At 37.3% G+C, this 14,013-nt stretch overlaps 1 protein-coding gene across 4 annotated transcripts in view; it reads right to left on the bottom strand.

Annotated features, from left to right (window-relative positions):
• The window catches only part of GRID2 (glutamate ionotropic receptor delta type subunit 2), a 1,417,069-nt gene extending 1,414,509 nt beyond the window's left edge, over positions 1 to 2,560 (bottom strand). For all 4 annotated transcript variants that reach the window (XM_082391643.1, XM_082391645.1, XM_082391644.1 and 1 more), the window contains exon 1: positions 2,047 to 2,560. In XM_082391643.1, the coding sequence (XP_082247769.1) occupies positions 2,047 to 2,134 (88 nt within the window). In that variant the 5' untranslated portion in view covers positions 2,135 to 2,560. The remainder of the gene's footprint in view (positions 1 to 2,046) is intronic.
• Between the last annotated feature and the right edge of the window lie 11,453 nt (positions 2,561 to 14,013).

The following is a 14,013-nucleotide window of genomic DNA, read 5'->3' as shown; positions in this document are numbered from 1 at the left end:
CTAAAGAAATCTGTAATTTGTACACAGTAACTTTTTTGGGGGGATCTGGTTATAAATAAGTAAGCTGTGTCACACTGACAGACAACAGAATGCCAAAGAAAAAAATACAACAGTTGTGTTCTATTTTGAAACAAATGCCCAGACTGCATTGCAAAATAGTATTCATCTAGTAGAGGACAGCAAGAGCTGTAGGTGTTTGCAAATAATGTATTTATCGTTTAGACCACAGAATAAGCAATAAAATAAGCATTTATCCACAAGCCTCCCTCCTGAGCGATGATAAGCGTAAGCCAGAAACCCCTCACCATAACATGAATATAAAGGTACCACGGTACTATATATCTGCATTCCTGCTCCGGTCGTTTACAACTGGACATAAATGTACGTCATTTCTTTAAGAGGAGCACACGTCATTTCTGAACTCTATCAGAACATTACCGAGACCCTCCACGAGACAATTTCTCCCTGAAAAGTTCTGAACCCACAGACACTGTTACCCCAGGCAAAACGTGACCTAGCAGACAAGCTATCTAGTGCTTAATTCACTAAACGCGTTAAGTGCAAGGTTTTCTGAATCCTGACCTCATCACCCCTTGCACAGAGATATATACGGTTCTATTGATAGAAATGATAGAGAATGGCAGACGTGTTTACAAAGACAGCCTCTGAGACCAAGGGAGGGAGCCCCCTGGAGCTGAGGGGCTGGCCGCTGTGGACTCGCACACCAGACACAAGCCTTTAGCTCAGGCAGGCACAAAGGCACAACCTCCACCTGCAGCAGGTTCCCCTTGCAGGACGTGTGAGTGTGAGTGTGTGTGTGTGTGTGTGTGTGTTGCGCGGGGGGGGGGGGGCAGGGGGCGGAAAGGGGAGATGCTGCGACCCATCTGTCGCCTCAATTTGCAGGGCATCAAGCCGTGTGGACACATAAAAGTCCTGCGCCCGGAAAAATTCCCCCAGAGGGGCCTCTCCTCAGCGCAGTAACTGAACCCCGCTGGCCCGCGGACGCGAATTTCCGAAAAGGAAATCGTCGCATTAACGCAGAAAAGGCTGCAAGAGCCGGTCTCGGTTCAGCTCTCACGGATTAGCAAGTGAGAAGAGTTGGAGCCTGAAGCCGCGAGCGCTGTGCATGATAATGACGTGCAGCCCGCGCCCGCGCCCGCCGCGGCCAGACCCGGCCCGTCTGGGTGCCAATAGGTAGGGCCACGAGCATCTCCAAGGCGGCTCGGCGTCCTTCCCGGACTCAGGCCGCCCGCAGCCCGAGCGCCTTTGCTCTCGGCCTGGCGCCGCACCTCAGAGTTGACGGCGAGGCGAGGCGAGGCGAGGCGACGCGGCTGTTCGCCAGGCAGCCCACGAGGGCGGCGCGCGCGCATGTGCTTCCGCGTTTCTCGAGCGCCCGGGGCCAGTCTCGCCGCCGCGCCAGACCCGGGGAGCGCGAGCGAGGCAGCGAGGTGCGCGGCTCCCAGTCGCGAGCACCGCGCAGCCCAGAGGACAGGAATCGGAGACGGAGGCTGAGGGCTCAGCCAGCAGCCCGCAACCGTCGCACGCGCTGCGGCGAGCGCGGCCCGCTCACGTTGCAAAACCACCTGTTCGATCCGAAGGGCGCTCTCCCCCACCCCCACCTCGCACCCCAGCCCTTTTCGCCTCACAGGTGACACCTCAGTTCACCCAAAAGGTACTTTTTTTTTTTTTTTTAATGTACATCCGGGAAAGAACATGGAAGGTAGAGTCGATGAAACTTCTTTTCCTCACACAGCAGAAGCCCCCCGCGCTCCCCGGCACGCACGCCCGCTGAGGTAGATTCGAGAGCCCCAGGCATACTAGCCCACACTCCCCGATTCACCGCGAAACAACAGCACCAGGCAAGGTTCGGGCATCCGCATCCTTTCAGAAAGCTGCCCAAGTGTGAGGGAAGGTAGCGGGAAGGGGCAAGGAACCCAAGCCAGCGGCAACGAGCCACACAGAGGGAGGAGAGGGGGAAGCAAAGGGGAAACATCTGCGAGCCGAAACGGTAAAAAGTACCCACGGGCAGCGCCAGCCCTTTCTTACCGATGTGAATGATCGAATCCGCACTCGCCGAGTCCCAGGTTCGAGACCACCAGAAGCACAAAACCAAGAGCAAGGGGAAAACTTCCATCTCCGCCTGTGCTGATTGTTGTCTTTGAGGATGGATTTTCTTTCAATATTTAAAAAAAAAAAAAAAAAGTCCAAAGAGTTTGAGGTCACGATAGTTTAGCACAGCTTTTTCTTTTTTTCTTTTTTTCTTTTTTCTTTTTGACCCCCTCAATTCCTGTTACCAGACCAAAGCTTTTATAATCGTCGCTGAGGAAGGCAGAGCGAATGAGAGAAAGAGCCCAGCCTGAGGAAACCTCCTTAGGAAAGCCGTGTCACTTGGAGGGGAATTTTGGCATCGCCAGAGTTGTTTGCAGTTTGGCTTTTTAAAAATGTATCCAGCCTCGCTGCTCTCGGGCAGGGGGAGCGGCTGGAGCTCAGACCAGCCCCATCCGTGCGCCGGGGCCGTGGGTCTCCGGTCCCAGCTCCGCCGCAACTTCCAACATACCACCCCCCCTCCTCCCCGCTCACGCCGGATGTTCCCCTCCCCCTCCCCCCAGCGAAAAAGCCCCCCTCCCCCCCCGCCCCAACGGCCCGCAGAGAATCACTTGTCTTCGCTGCCAAAATAAAATCTAAGTGGAAAGGAAAGATAAGGAGATTCCGAGCGGAACAGCCAGATTCCAGCAGGGAGGAGAGAAAGCCCTCTCCAAAAGGGGTGGTAAAAGTGAACTTCAAGGTAATGCAGATAGTAATGCAGAGAAAATTCCCCTTCTGCGCGAGGCGGGAGCGGAGTTCGTCAAGGCGGGCCCGGGGAGCCGGTTCGCTCGGGCGCGGTGGCGGGGGAGTTGCGCCGGGCGCGAGCTGCGGGGCTGGGCCGGAGGAGGGAAGCCGCCGCGGGCCGCAGGATGCTTTTGGAGCGATTCGCCTGGCGGGATGCAGGAAGCGAGCAAGGAGCGAGCCTGGCAGCTTCAGCACTAGACCCACGTTGCCTAGAAATGGATCACCTAGGAGAACGAGCGAGCCCGCGAGAGAGCGGTGCTGTCAGGCGGAGACAGGGGGAAACCGAGAGAGGAAGAGCTTCTCTCTAATAACCACCTCCTCCCCCTATCTGCAATACAAGGGAGAAACAAAACAGTGCTCTCATTTCCCTTGGAATCTTCAACCGGGACTGAGAAAAAGGCAGGACTCTAAGAGAAAAGACGTTGACGCCTTTTTTTTTTTTTTTTTTTTTTTTAACGAGGTTAAAGGCAACCTAAAAAAGCCACCCCAATTATTAAACCTTGCTATTGCTATTCTCCAACAGGTATCAGACTTTTTCTAGTCTTTGCCTGGAATTAGTCACATTGCTTAAGAACAAATTAGGGACACCTGGTCACTAAGGGAAAAAGAGACCTAAAAAGCTTTTAATGAGATTTCAATTATAAAGTTATAAAAAGGAGAGGACGTGCTAATTACCTTTTATACAGTGATTTTTTTTTTCCTGTCTCCAGTGTATTTTTTAGGTAATCAGGAGAGAGCAAGGATAAAGAAGATCTTGAAATTTTAAACATGTAATAATTAAATGAAACAGAAATGCATGCTTCAGTGAAACATTTGATAGAAACATTACATTGACTAGCTTGTCCACAGACCTGTGTATATAAATGCAGAATGAGGAAGTTGGTTGCTTCTCCATGGAAAGAGCTGAGAAAGTGCTGAATGACAGCCTCCCAATACCAGAATGAAAGGATTTTCTGCAAGCATACTCCTTAAAAGAAAATCCTTAGGATTGTGACTTCCTTTCTTCTCATGGTTAACTTACATCCAGTCTGGCCTCATTTCAGAATGGAGATTTGTTAACACAACCAAGTGAGTAGTGGAGGCCAGGTATACATGGGCCCAATATTATTTCAATTATAATTGGAATCTTTGGGGAATGTTGCCACGTGGCATGTATGGATGTCAAACTCCTCAACCTTTCAGAGCCCTCCCTCATCTCCAAATATGGCACACCTCTTTTCTTCTTACACTCTCACTTGAGCCCTTCTCTCTAGTCTGGTGAATTAGGCTATTATTTCTCCAAACATAATTGTATATCACTTCTGTGAAATGGCTTCTTTCATTCACCTTGTGTATTTTTTCCCTGAACATTCTAGAAAATGCTGTGCTGCCATATTGTTACTTAGGCTAATAATCCTGTTGGAAGGCATCTATTCATCCTCCCAACCACTCTCCTCAGGCACTTCAAGGCTGAGTTCACATTTTTCCCATGATGTCATATCCAATCCTTTAATATGGAATCATATAGAATAAATCCATCTTCCTTCTGTGTTCTCATAGCGCACTCTACCTTTGATTTAGAGTCAGACAGGACGACTTCTGAACTAGACCACTGATGCCTTGAGGGTGAGGACCATAGCTTATTCATATTTTATTCACTGCATCATTTTACATAGAGCCCCTTGGTTGACTTGAAATTAATTCATCACTTCCGTCTGAATTTGGCATAAATCCGTGCTTCCAAAAAGCCATCACTGATTAATTCCTCTCAATTTTCATCATTCCTTTATTTTTTTTCCATTAGTACACGTTGATTCAATATTGATTTTATTGATGTTGTTGGTATCATTTTACTTCTTCAAGGGTTCTGTGGCGATTTCATGGATCATATTTTGTTGTTACAGATAATGAAGTCTTTGAAAAAAACAGATTTATCTCCCCCATAGCTTGCTTCTATTTTATTATTCACAAGGGTATTTTAAAAATTGATGAGTCACTATATGCTCAATCAAGAAAAAACTTGTGAAGTAACCATTAACATGGAAAGAACACTAATATCTTAGAATCAGAGAATGGGAAGGAACTTCAGAACATTAGCTAGTCCAGTCCTTGCTTAATAAATGTCATTGCTGGGGATAGCTAAATTTAGACAATTCATACTATCTTCTCTCTTGGAAATCTGTTCTAGTGTATTATGAACAAAACATTTTCATTATTCCAAAATCCTCTATCCAAATAATATCTATGTCCAATGAGTTATAATTAATGGTTTTTGTATGGAATATAAGTTTAAAAACATTTTAAATTTTTGTGTAAGCTATATTTTCTATTTTAGAAAATTGTATATTGTGATATAATAGTTAGAATTTTAATGTGTAAGTTAGACGTTACATTCCAGGAGAAAAAAAATAACAAATTCATTGGCTATACTTTTATATAGGCTTTTAATGAAGTACATCTGTTAGTCTAATGAAGGCTACTTAGCTGTAATTCATGCATTATCATATAGAAATAGCTTGCTGCACTGAAATTCAAAACTCTGTGACATTATAACATATTTTGGGGAAAAAACAGCTTTCATTCACTAAAGTTTTTTAACCAATGATTAATTTTTGGAATAAAAATTTAAGTGAACTATGATTTATGAATTTATTCTTCCTATGTGAAGATTGTCACTTCAACCATTAGTTGTGATGCGAATATCAATAATTTGAAGAAATGGTAGATAATCTTAGTAGCTTTAAGATGCAAAGTATAATGATTTTTTTTTATGGAAAAAAAATTTGGGAAGAATATTAATTTGCATTGTTGAAGGGACATGCAATTAAATTACAGTCTCCTTTAATTGTTACAATATACTGTGTGTGAAGAAAGCAATGTAATGAAAATTCTTGGAATGTATAAATTTTTCATTTTCACTTTTAAAAAATACTAATACCAATGTCTAAACTTTAAAAATTAACTGCTCACAGGATGTTGTAACAGCAGTAAGTCAATGCACATTAGTCAAGTTTAAAGAACTCTTCAATAATATTCAATGACTCAAGAGATTTATTGTGTTTTAGTATAAAAATCTGTAAATTTATGAGATAGCCTAATTAAAAATTAGGAGAAAAGTTAACTTGAAAAGAATAGCAGAGAAAAAAATGGAATATAATGCATTTTGATCATTATTTCTAATGCGCTATAATTGTATCATTAGTATTATAAATACAGATAGGCACACAAAAGATTCTAAGTATTTATAACTTTAGCATGAATATGAAAGCAAAACTATAAAAGAGCAATAACTGACTACCTATATATGTAGGCAGTAAAAAATTATAACCATAAAATTATAATTGACATGTTCATTTGCACAAGTGAAAAAGGAATTTATTTGTTTGTTTGAGAGGCTGAAAAGGCAACTTTTATACTTCGTAGATCAAAAAAGTTCAGAGCTCAATGGGAATTACGGCCTCTGTTATTCAATGCCTGGTTTTCTAGAAAAGGATGGGAAATTGAGTCCTAGAAGTTGTACTGATAATTTGTTGAAAGACTTGAGCTTAGAAAACACATTTTTTTTACTTTTAAATATGCTTCAAGTTAATCATTATAACTCATATTCCTATATAACATATTCACATTGGGTATACTATGTCTTTTTTTTTTTTTTTTAGGTCAACCTGGCACTGACTCATCACTTTCTACTCTGTCAAACTGTTATACCCATAACACTAGTGCAAATCTTATCCTTGGTGATAGGCAATAACCCCTTCCTTCCTCCCTCCCTTTCTTCCTTCCTTCCTTTCTTCCTTTCTTCCCTCAACATTAAGCTCTTAATTCCTTCCTCCCTTTCAAAGCTTTCCCTAAATCTGTAAAGCTGCCCTGTCAGAGCAATGTCATATTTTCTTCTAACTCAATGTGATATAAATTCCAACCAAATTCTGCAACTAGATTGATTGATTTTTTTTTAATATAAGCACTTTACCAGACTCATCTATTATTAAAGTTAATTCAAGTCAAAACTTTGAATTTCATAGCTTTTCCACTGTCCATACATTAGCCATGATATTGAACTTTTAGTAGCAAGAATTCAGTTATATATATTGGTGGACCTCTTTTAGTTTAGACCTCTTATCTCTTCGGTCTGGATGTTGATGTGGAATTTTAAGTGGAATATTAATATTAAACACCAAGCAATTGGTAGATGGAGGTCAAATGACGACTTGCAACCCAACAGGGGCACTTTACTGAGATTGGCCCCTCACTACATTATATCCTGTCCCCACCAGATGGCAGCCATGCTTGATGTAGATTTAATCAGCTTACTTTTTAAAATGTCTCAATACTTCACAGTTTACCATAGTATAATTAACCCATATTAATCAAATTACTATATTTAAGTAAACTTGATATTTTAAGTGATCCTTTTTCAGGTAACTTGATTTTCTGAAGTTTTATTTCTTCTAAAGCTTTCAGGAATAATAAGTATCTATTATCATGCTCTTATATCTACTTTATTCACATCTTCTTTGATTTTATCAGTTGCTTAGGAATTAAATGTCAATAGAACAAGCTTTAATAATATGCCACTCAATCCTATGTTAAGGGGTAATTAGAACACTGTGAAATATTACATCATTCAAATTTTTGGTATAAATATTAAAGTTTTAAAAATGAGGCTTATTTTGCTATTTCCTTTTTCTACAGAAAAATAATATTTTATACATCTTGAGTTAAGCAATTTCACTTGGCCATGGAATATAGAAATTGTCTATAAATTATATGATTGATCCTTCTGGTGTGGCATACCATTTGAAACAAATGTCTAACAAATAAGTCAAAAGCAAAAAGAAATGCATGATGTCAACTATAATAAATCAATTATTATTTGACCCTTAAAAATCAGATTTTATTATCTTCCCATGATTAACCATTTTAATTCTGAAATTAACTATTTCTTTTGAAACATATTTCTCTAGGCAAAGAAGTAGCTCAGATACAAAGTGTGTTTGTGAAATATGCTGCAGATAATAAACTATATATTTTAGCTTAAAATAGATTGTATTTTATAGCAGATATCATGGGCAAAAATTTAAATAGAGAAACAAAAGTTTGGTCAATATTCAGTCATTTACACACACACATACTGGCTTTACGGTAGTTTTCGAAGTAGTGATAAAACTCTATAAACATTTAATTTCACTTCTTAGTGGGTAGAGTACATAATCAGTACAGACTCAAATACAATATATTCTTTATTCCTTGTTGGCCCTGCAAATTGACGGCAAATCTAAATAATTAATTATGAATAAATGAATTAACTAATAAGTGAATGAAAGGATAAAATGAAAAATTTTAAACATTGTGGAATATAATTCAGGCAGCATAAGACAAGAGCATCTTGACTCATTGCAGAATAAACAGATTACTGAGGTAGCAAAGTAGTCTGTTCATAAGATCATTTCATCTATTTATCAGTCCCATTGTTTACAACACAGATAGGGGTTATCTCTTGGTGTGGAAAAGAGGAAAGATGTTTTGAAAGGATTCTTTGGAAGATGACAATAAATAATTATCTCAGCAACAGAAGCCCAAACATGAATCTCTGCCCAAATTTAACTTGACTTATGTTTTATATGACTAAAGAGAATGCAGGGGGGATAAAACTAAATTTTATATTAGATATTACAGAATTTGTCTAAAGTTTGCTAATATAAAATTAGTCATATTGTCAACATTTTGTTTCATTCTTGTTTTTACACTATGCTGCTTTATCACATTTTTAAAAATTTCATCAAGATGGAGTTAAACCATAAAGAATCAGACACAGCATCAAAGTTGTGAAAATGAAACAATCTTACAAAAATTTGTAATGCCTATTCAGTTAGAAATATCTGAACCAGCATTTCCTACATTGTGCTCTATGGAATACTTTGTTCTGGAAAAAAAAAAAAGAGAGAGATTTAGTGGCCGTGTAAGATTGCAAAATGCTAAATAGATTTTTCTTCTTAGAGATCTAGAGTGTACATTAACATATCGATATTAAAAACATGAAGAGGTTTCTAGGTAACAAATTATTAACCTTTATTTAACCGAGACTCTTTCAAACTTATATAACTGCCAATTTCCCGCTTTTTATGCACAGAATGAACATTCTTTGTTATACTGTTGCAATCCATTTCTATTTTCCAAAAATAATTTTGTTTGTTTTTTTCCTCCTCTGTTTGTGGATGGTTATATTAGCTAGATTGCAGATTGGTAGGCTGGTTTATCATATCTGGGGAGTGATTCTGTTTTGTGCTATAATAGGAACTTCTTGTGCTATAATTAGAACTTTAATGATGAAGGAAAATATACCACTCGACAATAAACATGTTTTCTTTTTCAAATGTTTTATAGATTTCCATTTCTGCTTAGGATGTACAAAGCCAAAGGAAAACATTGCTCTGATCCTAACAATAAGAAAGTATTGGATGATCTATAAAAATGTAACCTTCCTTGAACCCATCAGAGAGCTGAGGTGGTGAGACAACAAAGTAAACTAAGTTCCAAAGAGTGGCAAGCACCTCTAACGTGAGACAGGACACAAACCTGCTTCACTTTGGCAGAGCACAGAGGAAAAATTTGGTGTAGCAGGTAAGAAGAAATCAACAAAAATTTTCATAAAATCCTAAAGGGTAAATTTGGGGTAGCATAAAACTTTAGAATAACTGGGAGCATCAGACACAAGGTGGTGTGCACTCACTCATAAGTTCTTTTCTATGGATCTGCATAGGGGCTCATGGGAAAGAATGAGAGCAGGGCAGGATACCAGAAATACCCCATAACTTCTACAGGCATAGTGGAGACGGAACAGTCTCAAAATATGGTCCACTTGCCTGGGCTCTCCTCATTAGGAAGAAAAATGCTTCAAGCTGCTGAGGAAGGGACAACAAACTGTATTGTAATGGGGACCAGGCAAAGATCCAGTGCTTGTGTAGAAGCAAAACTCATCAGTTTCTGGAGAAGGGTTAGTAGCTCTGCTTTCTGACATCAGAAACCAAGAAAAGATCACTGCTTCTGGGAAAGAGATAGAATCAAAATTGTCTGCCACTAAGGTTCTGATAAGAAAGTCTTTATGGGTCACAATCCTGTGCCTATATAAAGCAGAGATATGCTATTGCTGGGAGCAAGGAGGAGCAAAATTATCTCTCCTGTTTAATAACCTCTATGAATACAAGTGTGAATATGACTATCATTGAGATGAGAGAAACAAGAATAATACCAAGACCCCCTTCCTGACCCTCAGGGACACAGATGCTGTCTCCAATTGAGCTTTCACCAGAAGAACCAAAAACCTACTCCTTGCCCCTACCATGAGCCTAGAACTGAGTAATAAGCAATAGAAGACTACCACTGGTAGAGAGGAAAGAATGTGAAGAGAGACCCACTATTTAGCATAGTCATGCAACACATTCTGAAAGCTGAGGTGGAAGCAGAAAAACTGAAAAAAACCCTCTAGCACCACGGGGCTCACCCCAGGCACATGATTTAGGCAGCCCATCACTGAAGTAACTTGACGGTAACAATGTCAACAACAAAACCCAAACCCAACTGAATCATTTACTATCATTGTAACAGAAAAAGAGTTGTGTTCATTTCCAGCTATAAATACTCTTGATCTCAGACTCTACTGTTCTTCACTTGACAATGTGCAGTATACATTCTAAAATTATATGACAAACAAAATAGCAAGAAAAAAAGTCATTTTCCAGAGATAACGCACTCAAAGAAGCAGATTGAGATATTACCAAGATGTTTAAACTATCAGTCAGGGCCTTTATAATAACTATACTTTAATGTGTTAAAGGATGTAGTGGTAAAGGTAAAGAACATATGTGAACAGATGAGAAATTTCAACAGAAAGATGGAAACTATTAATATGAGTAAAATAAAATCCCACTCCCAAAAAACACATGCTATCAGGATGAAGAATTTCTGTGATGCTCTTGACACATCTGAGGAAGAAATTTGTAAACTTAATAGTAGGTTGATTTAAATTGTACAAAATGAAACATAAAAAGAAAAATGAATTTTAAAAAATAGAGCAGAACATCCAGGAGCTGTGGGACAATATCAAATGGTCTAACATGTGTGTGCTTTGATTTATAGAGGAAAATAAAAAGAAAGGGGATGAAAAAATACTAGAAAAGATCATGAAGGATAAATTTCCAAATAAATGAAATACAATAAACCAAAGATCCAAGAATCTCAGGGAATTCCAAGCAAGATATTAAAGACATACAAAACATAAGCAAACACATCATAATTAAACTGCTAAAAAACAAAAGTTAAGAGCCAATCTTGAAGGCAACCAGGAAAAAAAAAAAAAGGAAACTTTGCATACAGAGGAATAAAGATAAAAATTACAGCATACTTCCCATCAAAACTGTGCAAGCCAGAAGACAATGGAGTGACACCTGTAATGTACTAAAAGAGAAAAATGAATCCTTCAATTAGAACACTAAACCCAGCAAAAATATCCTTCAAAAATGAAGATGAAATAAAGACATTTCAGAAAAAAAGCTGATAATTTATTTCCATAAGACCTCCCCTGTAAGAAATTTTAGAGATAGATTATTAGGATGAAGATGATACAGATTGAAATTTGGATTTATAGACAGAAAGAAAAAGAACCAGAGTAGTAAATAGAGAATAAATATAAAAGATGCATTTTTCTCTTTTGTAATCCCTTTAAAGACAATCGACTTTTTAACGTAAAAGTAATAGCAAGGCATTATAAGATTTATAAACAATGTAGAAGCAAAATGTATAACAAAAATAGCACAAAAGATAAGAAACAGGAAATTAAAGCATAGTGTGTGATATTTTTTCAAGATATATTGTGATAACTTAAACATCATATTGTAAACCAAAAAGCGATCAATAAAACAATTTAAAAACATATACAACTAACAAGCCAGAAATAGAGTTAATGGTTAAATTACAGATAAATGATTAAATATAAAGGTTGAAATTGTCAGTTTGGATAAAAAAAGCAAGACAACTTATATGCTTCCTATAAGAAACCCCCTTTAAATATATGACTGTAGCTGGGTTAAAAAGAAGAATTGAAAAAGCTATATCATGCAAACATTAATAAAAAGAAAGCTGAATTGGTTATATTACTATCAGAAAGTGTAGGCTTCAGAACAAGGACTATAAACCAATGATAAATAACATTACATGATAAAATCAGGATTATTTGAGAAGGCACAACAAACCCAAATTTGTATGAATTGGACAACAGTACTTCAAAATACATTAAATGAAAATTGATAGAACTAAAAAGAAAAGCACATAAGCCGACAACTATAGTTCTAGAATTCAACGCAGATCTATCCATAATCAATAGAAGCTACTGCTTCATCATCTAATTGATGATAAATTATACCAAAGATTTAAGAACTAAGATCAACTCTTCCCAAGGACACAGAAGAGGAGAAAATACATCCCCATTCATTTCATGAGGTCAGCTGTACCTCAATATCCAAACAAACAAACAAACAAATACAAGGGGGAAATAACTATAAATCACTATCCCTTATGAAAGTACACACATATATGTATGTTGAATAACTTTGCTGTACACCTGAAACAAATACAACATTGTAAATCAATTATACTTCAATAAAATTTTTTTTAAAAGTACACATAAAAATCCTTAACAAAATAGTAGCAAACCAAACCCAGCAATATACACAAAAATATTATACATCAGAACCAAGTAGCATTTCTCCAAACTTGAAGCAGTTTATCAGTCGAAATCAACCAATGTAATGCACAAAAGCAATAGGCAAAAAAAAAAAAATAAATACATGATAATTGCATTATATGATGTAAGTTGAAATAAATCAACATCCATTTTTTAGAAAAACTCTAACCAAGCATGAATAAATAGATTAGAACTTCCTCACCCTTATCAAAGTCACCTATGAAAAATCCTACATCTAACATCACACTTAGTGGTCAAAGACTTAATGCTTTCCCCCAAACATTGCAAAGAAGCAGGGTATCTACTCTTCTCACTTATATTTAACAGTGTTTTAGAGGACCTAAACTGTGCAATAAGGCAAGAAAAAGAAATAAATACATACAGTTTGCAAAGGAAGACATAAAACTTATTTATTCACAGACAACATGACTATCTCAGTAAATAATCACCAAGTATCTACAGAATGGCTATTAGAGCTATTAATAAGGTTGTTGTATATAAAGTCGATATACAAAAATCAATTGTAATTCTATAAAAGAGCAATTGCAAAATCAAATATATAATTTACAACAGCATTAAAAACATGAACTAATTATGTATAAAGCTAATTAAGTATGTGCAGGACTTTTACTATGAAAACTACATGAGAGAGAAATTAAGGAAGATGTAAATACATAGAGATATATATTGTATTCATGGATCAAAGAAGTCAACATACTTAAGATTACAATTCTCTCCAAATTGATTTATAAAAGCACTGTTATTCTAAACAAAATTAAAGCTGATAACTAAAATTTATGTAGGAAACAAAAAAACTTTGGAAAACAAGCATAAATTTGAAAACTCTCACTTGGCATAATTACAAGACTTCCTACAAAGCTGCAGTCATCAAGACAGTGTGTTACTGAAATAAGAATAGACACATAAATCAATGAAACATATTAGAGTCTAGAATTCAACCTATACATAAATTTTCAATTCATTTGAAAAGATGCTAAGATAACTCATTGGAGATGGGATAGTTTTATCAATAAATAATGCTGGAAAATTTGGACATCCATATTCAAAAAAATGAACCCAACTTTTATCTTTCATTGTGTAAAAAAATCTATGCAAAAGAGTTTATGCAACTAAATATACAAAACTTCTAGAAGAAAATTTTGGAAAAAAAAAATATTTGTGAGCTTGGGGTATGCAAAGATTCCTTAGAACACAAAGAACACAAACTTTGAAAGAAACAAACAGAAAATACTGCAATAAAATTAAAATTCTGTACTCTTTGAAAGGCAGTGTTAGAATTAAAAGGCGAGTCACATCTAAGAGAAAATAGTTACCAAACAACAATCTGACAAAGAACTTGTGTCCTGAATATAAAAACACCTCTTCTAATTGAAGCTAACAACCCAACTTTTTAAATGTACAAAATATGATGAAATCTAATACCGATTAATGATAAGAACTCTTAG

Source organism: Balaenoptera borealis (genome assembly GCF_965194805.1).
Source record: "Balaenoptera borealis genome assembly, chromosome: 4".
Taxonomy (NCBI): Eukaryota; Metazoa; Chordata; class Mammalia; order Artiodactyla; family Balaenopteridae; genus Balaenoptera; species Balaenoptera borealis.
The sequence above is the reverse complement of the archived record's forward strand: the minus strand, read 5'-3'. Positions and strand labels throughout refer to the sequence as shown.